The sequence below is a fragment of the Phoxinus phoxinus genome, assembly GCF_949152265.1.
Source record: "Phoxinus phoxinus genome assembly, chromosome: 3".
In the NCBI taxonomy this organism is placed as follows: Eukaryota; Metazoa; Chordata; class Actinopteri; order Cypriniformes; family Leuciscidae; genus Phoxinus; species Phoxinus phoxinus.
In genome coordinates, this window is record NC_136878.1 from 33470499 (window position 1) to 33494617 (window position 24119).

General features: G+C 35.6%; 2 protein-coding genes across 2 annotated transcripts in view; both read left to right on the forward strand.

The window, feature by feature from the left end:
* LOC306996031 (uncharacterized protein) overlaps positions 1-7224 on the forward strand; it is a 51467-nt gene extending 44243 nt beyond the window's left edge. Inside the window, exon 4 of the transcript XR_013796982.1 lies at positions 7201-7224. The gene's annotated coding sequence lies outside the window, so the exon portion shown is untranslated. The remainder of the gene's footprint in view (positions 1-7200) is intronic.
* Positions 7225-11851: 4627 nt separating this feature from the next.
* rxrab (retinoid x receptor, alpha b) overlaps positions 11852-24119 on the forward strand; it is an 82589-nt gene continuing 70321 nt past the window's right edge. Inside the window, exon 1 of the mRNA XM_079606633.1 lies at positions 11852-12099. Coding sequence (XP_079462759.1) covers positions 12072-12099 — 28 coding nt within the window. The 5' untranslated portion in view covers positions 11852-12071. The remainder of the gene's footprint in view (positions 12100-24119) is intronic.

A 24119-nucleotide genomic window follows, 5' to 3' on the forward strand; every position in this document is an offset into this window, starting at 1 on the left:
AAAATTTTGTGTTTGGCCGCTCCTTCTTGATCGGTGAATTTTGCGTCAATGAGAAATTGTGATTTGTGGTTTTACACATTTATGTTGCATCAAAGTGAAAATCACAATTGACATCATAAAACAAATATACACTCAAAAAAGTTTCTGCCTCTCTTTCAGTTTAATAAAATACAATTTAATTCAATTGAAATAAATAATATATTTTTTTATTTAATTATTATTATTTATAAAAAAAAATCATCAATTCAATAATTTTTGTTGACATAACTAATGGGCTGCGTTTCCCAAAAGCACCGCCTAAGTAGATCGTTGAGCCATTGCCACCAATGGTATTCAACTTAGCTCACAATGCTTTTGAGAAATGCAGCCCTGGGCAGTCTTGTTCCCAGCATACTTTAGGGACTGCATTGTGAGAGTAAAATTAGTGATTAAGTGTTATTTTATGTGTTTTTCAGTAAAGGGAAATGTGTTAGTGGTTTATTTTAATGTTTATGTTCAGTTATGTTGGACATTTTCTATGCTCAGTACTGACACCTATCTTAGTAGTTCCTTTCATTGTGTATTAATGATGTGTATAATGGCATTGCTTGATTGAAAATTAATTTTAAAAATAGGTTGTACCAACATAAATGAACTGAATTGTGTCAACCTAACTAAACTGATTCATTTTGAATTCACTAAATTAAAATATGTGCACAAATGTAAAACAGAGGCTGTTGACACAGGAAGAAATTATGAGGAACTTAATAATGAAATCGTCGTTAATGTCTGGTCTCTGTAATGTACACTTCTATGAGAGAGAAACCCACTCTGTGATGTTCAGAAATTCTGAATCAGAATGATAAAGAATTATATTTTAAAAGGGCTGAACACACTGAGTCTTGACAATTATGGCTTCAGTTCAAACAAGGAGACTATCTGTTTTTAACTTCACTAAAAGACAGCTTAGAAAACAGACTTAATGGCCAATTCTCAGTCCAAGAATACGCTTTAAGTAAACAATGTTTCTTTAATACGTTCTCTAATCAGTAAAATTGAAGTTGTAAGTATATCTGATCTGATTGTTTTAAATAGCTTGTGGCTGTACAGATGAAAAATTTGGAATGTAAGAATTTACAGTATATAATTCCTTATCTTAATCTTTATCTATGTTTTGTATAATCATGTACTCATTTATAACACATCCAGTTTTCAGTCCCTCTTTTCGTTTGTCCTCTATCGAGACTGTTCAGATGTCCACTTTGGGTCAGTAACATGAGCTGTGAAAATAAACCTTGAGGCTTTCCGTGCCAGAAATGGGAGAGGGGATTGGGAGGTTGTAGGTGCTGGCTAATGGCTTGTGTCATTGTAATTTAGTGGATTGTGTGGCAGGGTAGAATTAAGATCAGATGACAATGTCCTGTCAGCACTTCACAGCGACACTTTCAAAAGGCAGTTTTTCTTTTTTGTTTAAGCTTGAGGCAGAATTGTATGATCTATAATACTACCTGATGTTAGTTTAGTACGAATCACTTGAGAAGGCTGGATTTGTTGAGAAATTCAAGGGCAGCCGCAGAACACAAAGGGATAGAAAGAGATAGAAACCAACACATCCATAACCAATAAGTCCACTAACACTAACACACTGATTTAAAGGAATATTTTCCTTAAGTGAAAATTATTTTTTTATGTTTTTATAGAATAAATAATTATTTTTATTTTTATAAAAATCACTTACGTTTACTTGTGTTTAGAGCTGTAAAATTTTAATAATTACACAAAGGTTAGTAAACAATTTTGTATACTAAAATCCTGTTAACACACATATTGTTTACTCCTTATGGCTTTGAAAGTGAGTATTTTAACATTTACAAATTGTAAATGTATAATATAATTATTCACATATTTTATTTAAATGATTTTTGTGGTAATCAACCTTATGGCACAAATGCTGTTGACTGAGTGTATGTAATGAGCCTAGAATATTTCTGTTAGCTCAGAAATTACTAATGATCTGACAAATTTGTAACTGGCGCTGGTAAATAGATTACAGCCAATGCGATATGTTTTTGCTGATGGTTTCGAAGCCTGTGTACTGCTTCACGTAGATCATAGAGTTACTTATGACATGTGATTCTTCTCATCACGTTTAATTTTTCCAAGACATTTGAATCACACATATCAGACAGACACAAAAGGCATGTGATCAGAGTGCATGCCATCATATTTTTTGTTATTCCGAGCTGCTTTGACGTCTCTAGCCATACACAGTGATGTTTATGGGGGATAAAAGGGAAGCAGAAATGTCACCCTTAAGCAACACCAGCATGACATCTGAGTCTCCCACATAAAGGATGATCACAATGTTGCAAAGCTTAATTTGTACAGAGACACTTCCTTACACTCTCGAACATGGTCACAAGGAGCCAATTTTGACTCAGTCAGTTTCACTGAGCCTTTGTGCACTTCCTAAATTTCAAAAAGTGTGAAAGATCTACTCTATTTGACTGTTGTGCCATGATTAATGCAATGACTGGCCTCTATTCATATTATTTGTAAAGAATTAGATCAGTAATATTCCAGACAATACATGCGGTGATCCTTTAAACAAACAAACAACATTTCATTTGAGAAGTAAAACTGTGTAAGGTATATACAGTATATATACAGGCTACAATTTTGCTTCTCAAATAAAATTTTGTTTTAATGATCACAAAACATGTAGCGCACACACACACACACACACACACACATACACACACACACACACACACACACACACACACACACACACACACTGCATAAAATTGATCTATTAATGAACTAACTTTTATAAATGTGTGTTGATTTTCATTTTGCAAGAGCCTTTAAGCTTGATTGAGAAACAAGAACAAGAGCGATTTCTGCTCTCATTGTACAGTTTTTTGGATAGAGAGCGAAATTTCTTTAAAAACAACAACACACAAAAAAAGTAAAACATTTATATTCAAAAGAATAATTGTTGTTTCTATGTATTTACATTTACATTTAGGAGGGTTATAAGCATAAATAAAGCCCAAAGGCCAGGGGTGTTAATCATTTATCAGTGCTCCAACACAATTTTACACAAAACTCAAAACACAAAAGTCCTGCATCCTTCACCATAAAGCGTGCGTATCATCCACAAGTCATCAAACCACATCATATTTTTTTTTCTTGCTTTCCTTTTATTTTTGGCTTGAGGAGTCTCAACACTCTTGTTACATTTCACTCACAGCAGACAGCATGTAGTGAATATTACTATGTACAATACAATAGATTTAAAGCTAAGTAATACTGAAAAAAATCAGGGAGACAAAAGAGATATTTCAACAGCTCAGAAAAGTCACAAATTTTAAAGGAGCAAATTAATGAAAACCAATAGTATCTTGCAAATGACTAAATTTAAATATGATGTAACGAATTGCAATTCACATTCAGGTTTAGTTCATCCAGACAATTTAAAAAAATGTTCGGCCTCAGAAGAAACAGTTGCCCTTCTGTCTATAAAAGAAAGAGAAAAATAGTTTCATAAACCAAAAATACACCCATCCCATTTGAACATTTATTTTAATGTTTAAATTACAGTTGTTCTTCTCATTGTACTTGGGGTAACACCATCACTTAAGCAGCAGACAGCACCAATAGCCCACTGTTAGGGTCCAAATGGCTCCAATTTACTCTAAAGAGCATGTTGTTTGGAGGGGGCATGTGAGGGTGAGGGGTTACGCCAGACTATTGGCCTGATGATGGTAGAGAGCCTGTGAGTTGACCTGACTCTGACCCACTCTCTAGTGAAGTTCGCTTGACTGTGGCCTCACCACACCATTACAAAATGGCAGAATCTTAGTGTGAGGGGCCGCTTAGGGGAGACTGTGATGGCCAACATGTACAGTAAGCACAGTAAGCAACTGTAAATCAACAGTGAGTTTGGGAGCGCTTCAAATTATGAATATGAGATGATGGTAAACGAGGACAAAAAAGAAAAAGAAAAGCTTTCAAACGATGTTCCAATTTAAAATTAAGAAAAAATAAATAAAAATAAAATAATATATATATATATATATATATATATATATATATATATGTATATGAGAAAGTCAATATATATGAAGCAAAAAAAAAAACATATTTGGACACTTGTGGAACCTTAACCTTATAAAGCATACTGAATTGTGTTTGATTTGCAAAATTCAAAGGCCTCAAAATTATTAACATGATTAACTTTTCTGAAGAAGTTTTGATTAATGGTTCTGCGCTCTGATTAATAGTTCATACTTCTTTTAGCAAGTAAAAGGCCTTTTATTTGATTAAAAAAACATCCCCCTTCCAGCCATAGAACACACGTCTTTTTGCAGTGATATCTTTGATATAGAGTGACAATTGATACACAAGCATATGCATTTCAATTAGTCTGCAGTTATGTTATTAAGACCTCATTGAACAGAATTTCACATACATTTTTGCCACCAAATCACAGATTTGTTCTCAGATTGGTCCTCTGAATAAAACTGAGATGTTTTTCCTCCTCGAGTGTGAGCTCCAAATTCTCCTATATTTTACTATATGAGCCATGAAAGCCAGGATTATCAAATATGATACTCAAGTTTATAACCATTACTATTTTTTATGTTTTGAAAGAAATCTCTTACGCTCATCAAGCCTGCATTTGTTTGATCAAAATGTAAAAAAAACAAAAAAAACAGTAATATTATGAACTATTATTAAAATAATGGTTTTCTATTTTAATATACACACATATATATATAGATGACTATTATTTCATTTGTAAGGCTTTACAGGTTAAGAATAAGATACACATAAATTTCACTTTAATATAAAATATCAAAACTGTTTTTGCAATTACACTTTAAACCAACAGGTCCCATGGTTTTAAGTGGAATCAAAGTTAGATGTCCTCAAGTTCACACAGGTGTTATTCATCACATTAACTCTGAACGTGATCTACTAATGTTTGACAATTAGAAGCGTCACAATACATTTTATCTTATTTTTTTTTACAGAAATTTGATTGTATCCTTTTACTAATTGATCCTAATTGAAAAAAGATTGATCCTTTTAAACCTAACCAGCTAACATTTTGTTTTATAATACTTACACATCAAAATTCATGCATTTGTAAATACTTTTAAGAGCCCACTTTTTGCCCACTATTGTGTTTAGCACTTTTTTTATATTTATTATTTTTGTAGGCTCTTTACATTTAGTTAAGAGAGTTTAGGGTAAATTCCGCCCACTGGTCGCATCTGTACTTTAAGTATTTAAGGACAGGTCATTCACGTTACAGACTTGGCACTCATATTGTAAGAGCCAGGTGGTTTTCTAAGCACCCTCTCCATATGGTGCCCTTTTGTTTGCCTCTCTCCCTCTGTCTCTCTCCCTCCGACTGGCTCTCTCTGCCTTTTACGTCTTGAGAAAGTCCTAACTGTTGACAGCTCTTTGAGCAACAGCAGTCTGTTGTTGTGAATGTATATAGAGCGAGCGAGTGAGCGAGACACAGAGAGGGAGCGTGTGTGTGCTGGATGCTAATGAAAAGCAGATGTTGGGTCAGTGTCAGAGCCTGCGGTTGTGTGTGCGTGTGTGTGTGTGTGTGTGTGTGTGTGTGTGTGTGTGTGTGTGTGTGTGTGTGTGTGTGTGTGTGTGTGTGTGTGTGTGTGTGTGTGTGTGTGTGTGTGTGTGTGTGTGTGTGTGTGTGTGTGTGTGTGTGTGTGTGTGTGTGTGTGCACGTGTTTACATGTTTGCCCCCCTACTGTCTCCTAACCGCTGAGTGCTCTTGGTGTTCCAGCACCTGATAGGACGGCAGTTATTGATAAATAATATGCAGGCTGCATGGTGCAACTAACCCAGGGAGTTCATAGTGAGTTGACCATCTGGATACACTGGTGGAGATGCAAACAGGGAGAGAGTGTGCCAAGTATCTAGGGCGATGGAGAAGTCAGCCACACTTCACTTACTAATTATTCACAGCAGTAAATCCTTCCACTCATACTGAAGCTCATACAGCGGAACTGGGCCTCACGGCTTTGAACAATGTATTTCAGTATATGTATTTTTGTTTCATTTTTTGTTGTGCTCTGCTGGCAAATACTCACCGCTTGTAAATTTTGTACGTGCATTTTGCATAAAACATGAATCTTATAACATTGCAAGAAGAAAGAAAAAGACCTGATAATAATCTGATGCAGAGATGGTTAACCATAACTTTAAAGTCCAAAGCTTTTGAAATATAATGTAAAATGACATTTAAAATGTTATACATAATGTAATTATAATATTACATTGTAATATTTACCGTTCAAAGGGGGGTTGTGATACAATTTTTTTTTAGTTTTATTCAGTAATGATGCATTAAATCGATCAAAAATGACAGTAAAGACATTATAATGTTACTTAATGCTGTTCTTTTGAACGTTCAATTTTATGAAAGAATCCTGAAATCCTTTTCTTCCACAAAAATAGTTTTTTTACAAACTGTTTTTAACATTGATAATATTAATACATGTTTTATTTATTTATTTGTTTGTTTACTTATTTACATGACTGGAGTAAAATTCAGCTTTGCCATCAAAGGAATGAATCACATTGGAATACATAGTTATTTTACACTTATTTTAAATTATAAAAAATATTTCGCAATATTACTTTTTAAACATAAAAAACATATTACTTATTAAACATAAAAAAACATACATATTTTGAATGGTAGAGTGTGTTTTACATATATTATGTATGTTTGCATTCCATGGAAAAACTAACAGCATATGGGTTTGAAACAACATAAGAGTAAATACATAATTATGTTTCATTTTCCATGAGCCATTCCTTTAATTGCAGGCGTGTCTATAATTGTTCTATACATTCACCAGTCCAAACATTTAGTTCATGACACTTTTTTTTCCAGAACTCTCATGATGGATGCATTTAACAGACTTGAAATGACTGATTACTTGATGCTGTGTGTGTGTGTGTGTGTGTGTGTGTGTGTGTGTGTGTGTGTGTGTGTGTGTGTGTGTGTGTGTGTGTGTGTGTGTGTGTGTGTGTGTGTGTGTGTGTCCGGGGGCAAACAGGTTTAATGGGCTGTGTATGAGGGGGTTTGGGGGGGTATTTCTCTTGAACTGGTGATGGTGGGAGGAAGTGTAGAGATTTATGACGAGGCTGATTGCCCCTCTCTTTCCTCCACAGTGGCTGACCAGCAGAGAGAGTGAGACGCACTAAATCACTCCTGCCACTGAGCCCCTGCACTTGGCGTTGATCCTTAAGGGATCAGTCAGTGAGACACATCTCAATTTGTCTCCCTGAGAAAGTCACACGGCACAAGGATTCTGGTTCCCTATCACTAACCCCTGGTAATACCACAGTTTGATGGAGTTGCTCCTGTTCTGAGGGTTGTGGTGTTCTCATTTCAGTTGTGCACCATCACTGTTAGTAAATCTCTATAGGAAAACAGTTCCTGAGAGTATAGACGTATTCTGACAGAGTCATTACAAAACCTGTAACAGCCAAGTGATAAAGAGGCTAGCTAACTATTGTATTGATATATATTGGTATGGCTGTATATAAATAAATTCCGTAACAACAGTTCTGAATTAGGATATACACTGCAGTTCAAAAGTTTGGGGATCGGTAAGACTTTTAATGTTTTTAAAATAAGTCTCTTCTGCTCACCAAGACTGCATTTATTTGATAAAACAAAAAGCATATATTGTGAAATAGTATTACAATTTAAAATAACTGTTTCTGTTTGTTTAAATATATTTGAAAGTGTAATTTATTCCTGTGATCAAAGCTGAATTTTCAGCAAAATCAGTCTCACATGATCATTCAGAAATCATTCTAATATGCTAATATTTGCTGCTCAAGAAACATTTATTATTATTATCCATGTTGAAAACAGTTGTGTATTTTTTTTCAAGATTCTTTGACGAATAGAAAGTTCAAAAGAACAGCATTTATCTGAAATAGAAAGCGTTTGTAACATTATACACTATACCGTTGAAAGACATTAATGAAATGTATACTTTTATTCAGCAACGATGCATTGATCATACAATGTATCTGTAAATTTGAATTGAATTGTAAATTGCTCAAAAGTGACAGTAAAGACATTTATAATGTTGCTAAAGATTATATTTCAAATAAATGCTATTCTTTTTAACTTTCTATTCATCAAAGAATCCTGGAAAAATATTTACACGACTGTTTTCAACATTGATAATTATCAGAAATGTTTCTAATGGCTTGGATTGATGACCTCCAAATGGACGTTACAGAAAATGAATGGGAAAGAACTTGTGTCCAAGCACAAGCATTATCGTTCAACACTCGTTTTAAATTGATTCATTATAATTGGATAATGAGAACATACATAACACCTGAAAAGTTGAATAAATTCAATCCAAATATTCCAGATATCTGTGGGAAATGTACTACTCATAACATAAGGGAGCATTATTTCATTGCATCTGGCAATGTGAGCACTTACAGTACTTTTGGAAAGAAGTAATCGGTGTATTATCTAAAATTATTGCTAAACAAATCCCTGTTTGCCCCACAATCTGTATTCTTGGTCTACTTCCACCTGCCTTATCTTTGAAAATACATGAGCAGAAGCTTGTAAACCTGTGTCTGTTGCAAGCGCCTGATTGCCATACACTGGAAAAGCATTTATGGTCCATCTTTATCACTCTGGATCAAATAATTGTCTTCTTGTATAGCAATGGAAAGACTTACTTACTCAATCAAACAAACCAAAAAAAAAGCACATATTTTACAAGATCTGGCACTCCTTCCTTTGTTTTCTAGAACAGAATGGACTGACTCTTGAGTAATGTGATCTTGGGATTTTTTTTTTTTTTTTAAAGGTGAACTATGCAGGTTTTTTACCTTAACTGAACAGCTTCGGAGTCATTGGAATGGTTATATTACTTGTTTCAGGTTGAATGGTGGTCGTCTCGCACCCCCCTATCGCCTCTGAGCGGAAAAAAACACTCTTGCAACTTTGGGCCGCCGGCCGCAGCGTCGGGAAGTATCGCGTGATATCAGGTCTCGCGATGTAACGAATTGCTTTACGGCAAAAAAAATCTGCTAAAATTCTATCATTATTGCGCTCCCTCACGCTGTTCGAACCTGAATGAAGAAGACTTTGTAAAGAATGTCCCATCTGCTTTGATGTCGTTGATCTACTAGCCTCTGGTATCTGAGAGTCGAAAAACAAGGTTTTCGAACAGTGCTGTCAAATATCTATTCCGAAGCTGTAGGGGGAGCTCTATAGAGAAACCTGTGAGCAAAAAGCGAGAATACAGCGAAGAAATTCCCGAAACTGCATAGCCCTGCTTTAAATGGGTGTTAATATTCCTTTATGGCTCTCTTGTTGGGATAGGGAGTGTGTGTGGTTTTTTGTTGTTGTTAGTTTTTCTTTTCTTTTTTTAATGAAAATCCTGCATTGTACATAATAAAATGATATGTTCATAATAAATAATATAGAATTATAAAATAATAAAAAAGATGCTCACAAAAAAAAGAAGAAATGTTTCTTGAGCAGCAAATCAGCATGAATGATTTCTGAAGACTAATGCTGAAAATTCAGCACCACATCACAAGAAGAAATACAATTTTAAAACATATACAAATTAAAAAACACTTATTTCAAATTGTGATAATATTTCATTACTGTTTGTTTTGTATTTTTAATCAAATAAATGCAGACTTGGTAAGCAGAAGAGACTACTTTTAAAAACGTTAAAACACTTACAGATCCCAAACTTTTGAATGCCAGTGTGTGGATATATATATATATATATATATATATATATATATATATATATATATATATATATATATATATATATATATATATATATATATATATATATATATATATATATATATATATATATATATAATCACGATGTTGAAGTTTACAGGACAGTCCTCAGGGTTTGTTCAAACTCACTTCTACCGTCTGTCATCCACACAAGAATAAGAAAACACTGTGCTTTCATCCTGACTCAGGTTGACATTTCCTATCAATGTTTAAAGCACAACAATATATGGCATAAAGCAATATTTAAAATTCATGCAGTAAAATAATGTTTACTTTAGGTGTAAAAGAGCGGATTACAATTGTTAAAGTCAATTAGCCTATTTAAATACGTATTCAATCTAAATTATACATTAAAAATGAATTTGCTTGGACTGCATTCTAAAACGGCACTGATCCTTATATTACATTTTATTGGTGAAATAGATATCAGTGAAAAAGGTACATCATATTCTAAATGAATCGCATTTGGATGACTGGATGATACATTCTCTCTATAGAACTACGGAATAATTGCAATCTTTCTTGGAAAGCCTTTGGTCTCCTCAGAGAATGATACTATTTGAAAAGTGAGTATGCTCTCCCAATCTCACCAGCTGTTATTGTAACCTGTGACTCTCTCCTCATCCGTTTTTACAGCTATGAGTTGCAGTATAGAACTCAGATGTTGAACTGTGCCATTTGCTTTGAAAGGCTATTTGACCTCTAAACTTACCATTTAATTAGATCTGAGGCAGCATTTTCTTTGCTCAGACAAGCATTATTGGAGAGGTGTCAAGTTTGCACTGAATTAGTACAGTATAATGCAGACCAATAGGACAGAAAATTCAAGGCTGTAAATAGCCATTTAAACAAACATCTAATCAGATGACACAGCTAATAACAAATGAACCTCAAACTATCAAAACCCACATGATGCGCAATATTTTGTTCTCAGTTAAGACTTGTGCGAAAGCTCACTTACATCTTCTCCACAAAGGAAAGCTCATGACATTGACCTTCTTGAAGAGATTACATGAGTATTAGCAACATTTCAAAGATCCCAGTTACTCAGATTAAGCCAGAATTAGGCCTTAGTTCAATTAGGGCATTTAAATAGCTTTTATTAACAAGCATAAAAAAAATGCATTACTGGTGTGCATCTTGTGACAAAACAATGGCACTGACATATTTAAGATATGTCAGTGCACATTCGGTTAAAACAGCTTAAACATGCAGTCTGGGTCGGGACTAGCTTAAGCCTTGTTTGTGAAACCAGGGGAAAGAGTTGAACAAAGATAATACAATTATGTGATTGTACATAGACAGTCGTTTATATACATGTGGATGCATTTAGTTTTTATTGCAGAACTTGCTGTTATAAAATACTGTCTCTCTACTGCAATAAGTCTCTCATTTTGCAACCATTATATTTCTCTTTAAAGGCTTTTTATGTCAGGTTTTAATATACCATGCCCTAATATTTATATTAAACTGATAAAACTATTAGAATGCATCTCCACCTCAAATAATTAATTCCCCTTGGCATTGAGTAAAGCCATTCATTTAAATACACGTTTCATAATTCTGATGATGGTTTTGATCTTTAATATGCCATGTAGCCTACATTAATTAATGGTGAATTCCCTGGAGGATACAACACCAGTGTGATGTATCTACACAGTAACACATTTAGTTGTTCTATAGATAGACAACCCTGAAGTTGAAAGAGAAGAAAAAAATATTAGGAGGGGGGGGGGGGTAATTATTGTTAGCTCTTCAATGATAAACCAATTCAATGTTTGTTTGTTTTTTCATTTAGCTACATAACAAAAACAATTGTCATCCACGTATAAATATCACATAAATATACTAAATACACATATTTATTGTTTTATTTCCATTTATTTTATAGTCCGAAGGGGGATTTGGCATTGGCAACAGTACCACATTGTAAAAAGTAGAATTGACTTGTCGCTGCAAAAGTGCTGCTGATCAGAGTCCCCCCTGATAGGGTTCCTATAGTGAGGCAGTGCTTGATCGCTGAAGGAATACTGGGAGTGAGTGAGCGAGCGCTCTCGCGGAGTTACAAACTGGATGGAGCCGATTGAAGTAGATACTTTAGTTATATTAAGTGGATTTTGACAGCGGATCTCTGGCTTTGGTCTGACGGCGTTTCCCACTGGATCTTATAGCTTGCCCACAGGGGAAAATAAATCACTATCTTCAAGAAAGAAAGCTGGCATGCGCTAATATGGAAACCAAACCATTCTTGTCTCTAGGTGAGTTTGACTCAAGGGAAATATGGTCTCTATTATCTTAACGCTAATGTCATGCAGAGGTGCAGACATCTACCAGTTTCTGCACTGAAGTGCTGAACAAAACGAAACTATGCTGCATGTTTACGTTCATGTCTGAGTGACTTAAACCCGTTTTTTCTTAAAATAATAGCATTTCTTCATTTTTCGCGGGCAGGTAATGGGAATGAAATGGAATGAGCAAGCAAGCTACTAGAGTTCTTATAATGTTGATGAGCAAGATTGTCATCTTTATTATTAGTTTATATCTATGATGTTATCATCTTAATAAAATAATCAGTGTTACTAGAGCAATTAAGGTGTGTGACTGACTAATAATTCATGAAGTGCATACGCGATCACTCAAACAGTGAATGTTAGCCTAATAGTTTATTAAAGCGCGTTAGTATTCTGTTGTGCGCTGTCACATTTATTAAATGCTCATGGCAAGCCGTTTAAACAAATATTATTGTGAACTAAATGGTATCTATTTTATATCTCTTGTAGCCTACTTTTCTTATGAGTTTAATAATTTATTTGATTGTAGTTATTGTTATAGTCAGAACTAGTAGCCTAACTACTAACAACAAATATATATATATATATATATATATATATATATATATATATATATATATATATATATTGCCATAATAGGCTAGGCTAATTTAGTAGGAATCTGTGGTTCAGATTTCAACTACTTCAGACTGTGATTTCCAGTTGTTAGCTATTATTCCAGTTTTACTAGTTGATCTAGGCTACTATTCAAATAGCCTAATTGTTATCAATTCCAAATTTCTTACTAAGTTAATAGACACATATATTTATTAACTGTAGTTTGTATTCCTGTTGTATATTTCAGTCTCACTATAAACCCCCTCGACTAAAGTATCAATTCTGACTAGTCGTCGCAGCTTATAACAAGTAAAAAAGCAACCAGTGATAACAAATGTTATTGTAGCAAATGGTATATAAATTCCATTAAGTCTCATTAATAAGTTCTATTATCTGATAAAGAATTACTAAAGTTCTGTAAATACATGGGACTACAAGTCAGAAGTGAATAGTTGATATCTGAACCACAGATCCCATTACAATTCAATGGCAAAATGCCAATAGAATTGTTACTTGGCACTAGAGTAAAGGAAGAAGTATCATTGGGTTATGCTTTATTTTACAGTGTTACACATGTAGTTACTATAGTATCAACTTTAAATTATGCATGATTACAAGCAGCTAACCCTAAAACAAATCCTAACCCTAATTTTATAGTAAGTACCTGTTGTTAATTAATATTACTCAGTAGGCCTTATTTGTGTAATTACACTTTGACAAGGGCACCTCAAGATAAAGAGTAACCTACTATTGGATATAGCACTATTTGATTCATGACTATAGTAATTACAAAAGATGTAGTATAAAAGCCTGTTTAAATGAATAAATGTTCAAACGGCCTGCCATAAAAGCTTAACAAATCGATGTCAGCACACTTCATTCGTTATCTCAACCACTTCAAAGGGCGGTACACCGAGCCCTGAGGCCGCTGAGATTCGAAGACTTTATTAGATCTGTCGGAATTATCGAGATCTTTATTTTTTCTTTGGTTCGCTTGGTAATTATGTGCTGCGATCATTGCGAATGATAGAGTGTAAGAGTCTGTTCTTACCTGAGCTTCTCTTAAACCACATCAGCCTCTGCGTGTCTCTCAAATGAGAAAACGTGTGCTTGGTTGATAAATCATAGTTTGGCAGTAGTCATTGAGATTTAGAATGTAATCACTCATGACACATGTGATGGTACAGAGCTTGTTGTGTAAACTTGCACTGAAACCGTTTTGCAACAATATTCATTTTCCAAGCCACCTATTTATACATTTTTCCTGCATGTTGGAATTCCAGTGTAAACAGCAAGTTTTGCGGCTTAATGTGCCCAACTTTATTGGCATTTTTAGAGTTTGCTCTATATAGGTCTCTGGGGGCCACAACCTTTCCCTGGAGCGTCCCAAGTCCATGAGCGTTAATAAGAAATAGAGGGTCCCATTGTAAGAAGGCCCGTCTGTGGTAGTGAGGGGGGTGTATACGGGATGCCGGACCACCCCAATAAAAGACAACCAGTTTGGTTTACGGCAGCGCAGTTTTGTGTTTCTGAAGAGGTGATTGGTCCTTTGTGAATGTCTGCAGCTGTCAGTTTTATAAGAGCGGCTTTAAAGGGAAAGTTAATTGCTTAAAGTCACAGCGTCTCTCAGACACCCTCCAGCCACTGTCTGTCTCCAAATCAAAAGCGACTCGGGCTGTTTCCAGACAGGACTACACAGAGGGCCAAACTGCACTTGAGAAAGTTTGTCTGAAGTGTCAGGTGATACACACACATTGGAGGGGGAGTGTGTGTTTAGATCTCTTGTTTCACTGTTGTACAAACTGTTGCAATTTAAGCATCTGCTCTTCAGCTTTGAAAGTGATGAGTGATGTCAAATGGGGTATATTTGATCGGCTCAAAAAGCTGCCCTGTTAATCATTTGCTCTATGCAGTGTATGCATGACTCCTTGATAAAGGCAACTCTGCACCTTGTACTGTGGTCCTTGTTTGGTTGCATACATTTAGAGGAAGCTTTAGCATAAAGCAATGTCTGAAGGAAACGTTATGAAGTTGAATGAATATTTCAATTTCTAGGTCACTAATTTACCGGTAAGTGTATGTGAGATCTTGGTGTACTTCATGCAGCCTATGCAGCTGTCATTAAATCAAAAGAAAGATAAAACAAGTACTAAAAGGAATATTTTACATTTTCACATTCAGTTTTCAATGTTATGGTTTGATTATAAAATACAATATTGTCAGTATAGACTTTTGGACTCCACTGTTAACATGAATTCACCAAGTGGAAAATGTTCATATACATCACATCGTTGTTGATCCTGGAACAACATTTTCAATCAACCAATCAGATTTGAGGGATAGATTTTTTTTTGTTAATGTCTAGTTTAAGGTTAGGGGCTTCTACACCATTCTTATTCACCTATCAATTCCCTCTGATTTATCATGGGTAGGGTTAGGTTTAGGGCTAGGGTTAGGACTGTGTTTTTGGACAGGAATGTTGTTCCAGGATCAACAATAGATGTTGATACAGGCCGGACCATGTCTTACTTGGCAAAATCACAGCGACCACACTGTATGTGTGTGTATTTGTAAAAGGTGTATCCATGAAGGTGTTTGATGCCATCAACACCAAATTTTAGTAAAATTTAAAATAGCAGGCATTAACAACTTCTTTAACAGAGTGTTTTAGACCCTTTTTCTCTGGTGCAGTGTTAATGGGATTACACTTGACCTTATTTATGGTAATTCAGTTTAAGTTAATGGATTAGGAGAATCTAAAGAATGAACAATACCTTTCCCATCCCCACTTTCCATCTTTATGGCAGCGTAAGTACCATGTCATTTAGTGTGTGTGTGTTTGTGTGTGTGTGTGTGTGTGTGTGTGTGTGTGTGTGTGTGTGTGTGTGTGTGTGTGTGTGTGTGTGTGTGTGTGTGTGTGTGTGCGTGCGTGCGTGTGTGCGTGCTTGCGTGCGTGCGTGTGTGTGTGTGACTCCTCTGACTTTAATGTTGCACATTGTCTGGAGGCAAGTCACCGCCAGTGTAATTATCTAATATGTTTAGTTCTGTCTATCTTTGTTTTTGCATGCTGCAACAGACAAGTTAATGAGAGGTCCAGCTGTCTAATTACCAGTTGCAAATTTTTACGGTCAACTTCTTCACTGCACATGATGGACACTGATATTTGCAAACTGACCCCTGTCTGTGGCACCAGATTATAGTGTATGTAATGCCTTTTTCAGGCCACACAAGTGTAAGTAAAGCAGCTGTGGGACTGCAAAAGCAGGCACATGCCAAGCTTTCATACTATCCCAAAATTAAATAATAATAATAATTCATTACATTTGTATAGCGCTTTTCTCTGCACTCAAAGTGCTTTACATGGAAGGGGGGGATCTTCCATGATCTGTAATGAAATTAAATTATATGTATTCCGACTCTAGTATTATACACACTACCAATGAGAAGTTTGGTGTCAGTCTTTTTTTTAGGCCTAAGGAAATTAATACTTTTATTCAGCAAGGATGCATTACACTGATCAAAAGTGACATTATAAAATACTTTTACATGGTAACAAAATATTTCATAAATGCTGTTCTTTTGAACATTCTTATAAAAGAATTTTGAAACTAAAGTATCTTGTTTCCACAAAAAATATTAAGCTGTACCATTTTCAACTTTAGTAATAATAAGAAATGTTTCTTGAGCACAAATGGCGAAAAGTGCATTTCTATGTTTAATACAAATTTTCCCCAACTCTCAAAGTGTTAAGCAATACTTTTTGTTTAGATTATCTTTGTGTACATGATTCTTGAAGTCTGGAGGACTATATGTTTTAATGTTTTCATCTGTTTTATGTATTTTGTTCCAGACAGCACATTCTTCAAAGGTCAGAACATATTGTAACTTAAACCTCTACTGACTGTAAATATGGTCCATAAAAGCTACCATGTCTGATTGTGGTATCCTTTCCTCCCTTTTTTCCTTTCACTGCTCTTTTCGTCTCCTCATCATGTTCACACTCTAGCTCTTTTGAAGGATATGTTACAGGGTGAATGCAGAACAGTCAGCAATTTAGATAAGATCTGATGGAGATATGAATCTTGCATTTTTTCTCCCATGAGAGCATGCAGCACATTATACACACCAAAAAATTCCATTAAACTGTAACGTGGCCCCCAAACTACTGTTCATGTGATACTCAGACAGGTGTTATTTGCTGCACTTACACCCTACAGAACAGACGGATCCAATTTGCACCCTGGAGAAGACGGCAATTTGAAAGAAAGTTTAGTTCCTCTGAGTCACTGGCTTGTTTTAGAATGGCCCCCAGCGCGTTTATGTTATTTATTTGAGATATTTGATAATTAATTGATTCAGTGCTAATTTAGTGAAGATATGACCATCATGATAGCTTAACATAATGTAAAATGCTTTAATTTAAAGGGACAGTTCACCCAAAAATGACATTTCTGTCATGATTTACTCAAGTCAAGTCAAGTCACCTTCATTTATATAGCGCTTTTAACAATATAGATCGTTTCAAATCAGCTTTACAGAGATAATAGGAAATTAAAGTAACAGATTGTTTTGGCTTTACAGCAGCTCTAGAGTAAAGTTATTGTCCAGTTAAAGTTAGTTGTGATTGATTCACTTCCGTCGCAACGATCATTAGTTATTAACTTAGTTGCCAACACGACACCATTAACAGAAAACCCCTAATGCGATCCAGTGTTTTGCACACTGATTTTTTAAAGTAAATTTCACATGTGGAATTAAGTTATCTCTACTTAACTAAGTTAAGTAATACTAACAAATAAAATAAGTAACTTTAACTTTAACCAGTAAAAGGTTGTTGAGTAATTTCTATTTAGTTGAAGGCTACTTTGCAATACCTTTTACTCAAACAATATAACACTGAAATAAACCACGCTTTTAAAGTCTATCATGTACTTAGAAACATCTAAGCAAATAATACAGTAGATTTAGACACCACATCTACCTAACAAAGAGACCTCAATACTTGGTACACAATGAAGGTAACATTCGATGGATCGTTTTTGAGTATGAATGTGTCATTTGCACATACATTCCTACATATATTCTGAAAAATGTTTCAATAGTTGATGACAGAATAAAAATGTTTGGACGAACTGTCCCAATTGTGAACTGTGTTTAAATTTAAGCAAAAGTGCTTAGAGACTAAAGGTATAAAGAATGAAAAGCAGATTAGTTATGGTGACTCAGGTGTCACACAGATTATCGTTCCTGTTGGGCATGTTGGGGGAGTGTTATTGTGCATGCGGATTGTCCACGCAAGCGTGAGTCTCTGTCCCCTTTCATGCTCCGTGCATGAGCTCTGACACACTTGCGCCTTGTGTCTTTAGCTCTATTACAGTCACAGTAATGAGCTAAATCACTTTTCCTGACATTAAAGAATGTTGAAGGCTGTTCAAACCACTTTGGAAGCTCAGTACCGATGCGACTCATGTTTTTGAACATTTTGGTTGCCTTCCCTACATGTCCATACCTCACATAGACCAATTTCATGTTTAAAGCTTTTATGTGAGGTAGAACACAAAAGGGTACATTTTGAATAATACTGGACACTTTTAAATTACATTAAATTAAGACCGGAGCTTTCATGCTTAAAAAAGGACACATCATAAAAGTTGTCCATACTACTTCACTATATTCACCTTCTCAAGCCATAGCAGCGTTATTTTAGTATTTATATTTTCATATTAATTTTAGTTTATATTTTTATAATTTTTAGTATTTTTTTGGTCACGGATTGCCATGTAGTGTAATCCACAAAGATGCATGATGCAGTATGAACAATAACAATTTAATATTTAATGAACACAAAGATAACTCTAGGCACTACACTTGAAATAACATCACATAATATTAACAAGAGACAACGAACAGAGAAAAACGGAGAGCTTAAATACACTGATGATAGTAATCAAAGGAATGGGGAACAGATGTGTAACAATCAGAAATAGCAACTATTGAACAACTAGACCTGAAATGGTGACAATGAAAATTTTGGGTGTTTACGTGACCACATTGTACTAAAAACAGTTGACAAGTTGTCCAAAAGATCCACGTTCACGGATCTCAAAAATGACTAAAAAGGCTGTCATTTGCATGCCAGGCCAGTAGTTGGCGATGTCTCTTTGTCAAGAAACACCCCGCTCAACACATAATATTAATGCGCATTCACGTTTTTGTTGTTTACATGAATGTATGAATGAATGAATGAATGAGGCATTTATAGCGCTTCCATGTACTTCTATACACCCAAAGCACTTTACAATCATGCCAGGGTCTCTCCTCAACCACCACCAGTTTGCAGCATCCACTTGGATGATGCGACGGCAGCCACAGAGTGATAGCCAATTCAGGGGATGGGGATTATTAGGAGGCCATGATCGGTAAGGGCCAATGGGTGGAATGTGGCCAGGACACCGGGGTTATACTCTTTACGAGAAGTGCCATGGGATTTTTAATGACCACAGAGAGTCAGGACCTCTGTTTAACGTCTCATCCGAAGGTCGGAGACGGGAAAGGCATTGTTTTCAAAACCTTGCACTTTGAAACCGTTTTCAAAAACGTACATTTTCAGGCAACCAAAGCTCCAGTGTCGTGCAGCTGAACAGCCAAAACGCATAAAAAGTTGTCAGTTGAAAACGGTGTTGTGTAAACATAGGTCTACCCTAACTTTACTGTCAGTCCAAATCCGATTATTTGTTTTTCCGATTGGAATTTGATCTAGAATTATTGATTGTCCACATTGTGTTTCGCAACTGTTCAGATCTGATTTGTAAGTCCCATCATGCCCTCTTTCGTTTTCTGCAACATCTGCTTTGGTTTCTGACGTTGCATTGGTTGGTATAGACCAACAACAACAACAACAATATGGAAGGGTTAGCAAAAAAGATGTCTTATTTTCAACATGACAATATGTAGCCACTGTGCTGGTCTACTGAATCTTATGAGGCAGTGGCAGAAACATAGGAGGCTGGTATGCGTAGCTTTATTCAGTGCTGTCGTCTCCACCGGTTTTAAAATATGTCTCTGTTATATTGTCATTTTCAACACTGTTTCTGCAGGGACTTTCAGCATGTTTCCTATAACGACGTCTGACGTTTACATTTTGCGTGGCGTGAAAAAGTCGTATAAACCACGAGAAATCCGATGAGAGCGGTCAGACTGAAATGTATATCCAGAAATGCTTTTTTAGTTTTAATAATTTTAGTACTTAGTCAGGTTAAGCTTGTTTTATTTCATTTACTTGCAGAGGCAACATTAAAAAAAAACACATAAGTTTAAGTTTTTAATTTAATATTTCTATTTTATTTTAGCTATTATTTTTAATAGTTTTAGTTTAATAACACTCAGCCTTTATGTGATGACTGCTACAATAATTATACATTTAAGTGAGTAATATTAATTAAAGTAACACCAGGTTACTTTTAACTTTTAAGCTATCGGGGTCCCCCTAGAGTTGGGAAACAGTATTGTCCTCTACTACTGTCGTAAACCCTGTCATACATGCACGTGCATTTGTTGACAACCATGATAGCCCTGAACACTGTAGGAGGAGTTCACATGCAGGTGTTCTGCTTGCGTCGCGTGTGAAATGTCTTCATCCAGGTACAGTGGCATATATTTCAGCATGTCATGATATGAATATAATTTCATGGGTTTTATTTTTTTTTCAAACGACAAATGATCGCGATGCTCACGTTTACAAGCCAGCGTCATTATAGTAGCCTAGTCTATTGGTTACCGTTTTACTGAATCTATATGATACTTCAATGCAATGTTTGAGTGGTAGATAATAACCATATATCGTCAATATTATAATATCAAGCTACCATAGATGAATCTGCAAATTTTACAAATCGATTTGCATTATAGCTTGAGGCAAGACAAATAAACAAATATCACAGACATGTTAGGTATCCTAAAATATGATTTTGTACATCTTATATTTACTTGCAAGAATGTCTCTCCCCCCATTTCACACAATAGATGTAAATAGACAGTTTTTAAAAAGCTAGCTAGCAACTAAACTCACACTGTATCATCTTGGATGTGTGTTGATGCGCGCGCGCGACCGACCGACCGACCGACAGCTCAGGCAGTTGCTAGGCGATAAGTTGAGCTTCCAAACAAATAAAAGTAAACGCCTGGCATTGGCCAATCCACTGTTTTACCCGTTTTTACCATGGTTTTTACCCGTTTACGGACACAGGATTGAATGTACTGTACACAACTATGAAGAAAACACAGTAACAGTAGACGGAAACGGTTTAATTTGAAACCAGGAAATTCTTCTTTAGAAGTAGGCTACATTTTCACAAAAAAACGGGACAATTCGTGTCCCGGGAAAGAATATAAATTTTCCGGGACTGTCGCTCAAAAAAGAACAATTCCTGGAGAACCGGGACGGGTGGCATCGGGCACCCCTCCTCCCTCCTCCCTCCTCCTCCTTCAGCTCACGCCAGCGAGAAAACGCTAGCCCAATGTTGATCCTCGTTCTGCCTTTAATGCGATCACTTTCTCGTTTCCTCCGACAAAACCTTTGCTTTCTTGCTTTTCTGTGCTGCTTCGGCCATGACTATAACATTTGGCAAACAAACGCTAGTTTGGCTCGCACGTCAAGTCAAGTCAAGTCATCTTTATTTATATAGCGCTTTTTACAATACAGATTGTATCAAAGCAGCTTCACAGTGATAACATGAAAATAATACAAAAAAAAAAAAAAACACATTTTCATCATCATCCACCTTTAAGGCAGATCTATAATATTGTTGAATATTAAATGTCCCCAACTAAGCAAGCCAGAAGGTAAGGCAACAGCGGCAAGGAACCAAAACTCCATCAGGTGACAGAATGGAGAAAAAAACCTTGGGAGAACCCAGGCTCAGTCGGGGGCCAGTTCTCCTCTGGCCAATTAGTGAACAGTGTATGAAGTTCAGAATGAATCAGAGTATTTGTCCGATTTTAAGGAAGTGGGGGTGGTGGTGGAAGTGGCGTATATGCCGTAAAGCAGTCAAATTTTGTAGTTCTCTTTGTTCGCCGGTTACTACCCGAAACCCGAAGTTTAAAAGTACGATTAAAAACGCTACAGACCCCGTCAGGCTTTGGCAGACGTGTCATTCAACCTATTGTAAGTCGATGTACCATCACAAGAGACTTGGAAATATATTATTAAGGTTGAAAAGTAACCTAGTGCTGCTTTAACAACATGTACTTAATACAGGATTAATGTTTGGTTTAGGGTTAGTTGCATGTCTTACTATAGTAAGTAAATGTAACACGTGTAATAAGGACACTGTAAAATAGAGCTAACAAATATTGACATCTGCTCTAGCTCTCTTTGGTGTAAGAGACATAATGAGGTCTTATTCATGAAATAATTATTATTTTCATTTGTACTTTCTTATATTTATTCCAAAGAAAGTACTTTCTTATATTTGTTACATTTACACCGGTAGCTAAGTGCTAAGTTAAATAAATGCAATATCTTTTTGATGATTATTTTCCTTCTGAAACTGAGGTGTGGATTTATACTCGCTTATAAAGCGCATATTGTTATTATATACAGTATGCAACATTGTGTCAGGATTATGTTCTGTTCTGTTCGGTTTAGTTCTGTTTTTTTATTACCTAGCTTCCCAGTCTTTGTATGTTTTATTCTGTTCACCTGGTGTTTGTCAATTTTCTCATTAGTTCCCTCGTTTAGTCTGAGACTCCCTGTTTTCAGTTTTCAGTTCTTTGTCCTGTCTCGTCAGTGTTTTACGTGGTTGTAGTATTCTGTTACCCGAGTTTTCATTGCCTGTTGGATTTATTGGATTAACGACAGTTTTTGCTGATCTCCTTTTGTGCGCCTTTGTGCGCTTTGTACAGCCACAAGTGCGGGTAAGACTTTTTTGTCCTTTTTAACATTCCCAGATGCAACATGCTTTCATACATTTTCATTAAACTATATACTGTCAAAGCCCAGAGGAGACGGAGTCATTACAACAGCCCTGAACTTGTGTCAGCTGTACTATTTCTAGCCACGGCTGTGCTGCACTAGTAATTGCACCAAATGTTGACTGTGTAAATTTGCCAGCTCCATTTTGTACCTAATAACTTAATTGAGTCATGACTCATGTGACTATATTGTTCCAATGGCTTTTGCATAACCACTTAAAAAGAGAAAAACAATGTGTTTTTCCTCCATATGACTATAAGCACATAAAAAAATGCTGGATATTCTAAAATCTTGTGTATTTTTTTTTTCAATTAGCATGACAGTATTAAGTAAAGCACTTCCACGGCACTGTATACAATGGCTGCTGTAGCTGTCACTTCCCTTTAAAATGATGTGTGGCTTTGACATATGACACCTTGTCATGTACGTGTAATGGGTGTGTACTGTACGTGTTCATTTGTATGTACTGTTCTCCCTAAGGCTGACACTCTTTGGGTGATAGGGTGATAACTGACCGGGGACCAGTTACATTAACATTGTCTTTATGTTAAAGGGCACCTATTATGACATTTAAAATGTTCCTAATGTTGTTGTGGGAGTCCCCAACAACAGTTTTACATGAATGCAATGACAAAAAACACTTTTGTTTTCGTATAATATGCATTTATTTTTACCTGATTTGCTCACCGACTCCCAAATGATTCGTTCAACGACTCGTTTTTCAAACCCCTCCTTTGCGCCACACTAATCTGCGTTGATTGGTCAGATGACCCAGCAGTGTTTACAGAGATAATACTTATTTTTAACACGGAGTACAATGATGCTTTTATAAATTAAATTGTATTATAATAATGATTATAGTCCACTGCTTTATAGTTTGTAGTAAAAAACGAAAAATAAGATAAATAATTTAATGTGTTAGCGAGCATAGCCCAGAGTTCATATTGTAAAAGCACAATCAGTCTTTGTTTGCGTTAGCCCGATGCATAAACATAACGTTTTTACACACAAAAAAATGCAGTTACGTTACTACGAGGTATTAATCTATTCTTTAGACAACTCCGAAAACAACGACAAACACTTCACTTATCTCAATACAATTGACATTGAAGACCTAGCTAAACGGTGCTTACACAACAAACAAAATAATTATTAAGCATGCTACATAAAACATAAAAGCAAAAATGATTAATAACACTTACGGGTTGTGAATGATACGGAGGAGGAAGCTGATGCAAATACATTTAGAAATGAACCTTCCTTCAATATAGCTCGCGAATCCAAGTTTGATTGCATTTAAAAAGCAATCGTCTTCAAAATGGCGCGAACAAAGCAGAAGGCTCGGACTATACTTCTGTGGTATAGTGAATTGTAACCACTTAGTCTTCAAATGCTCCTCCTTGGGCAGATGAAAAAA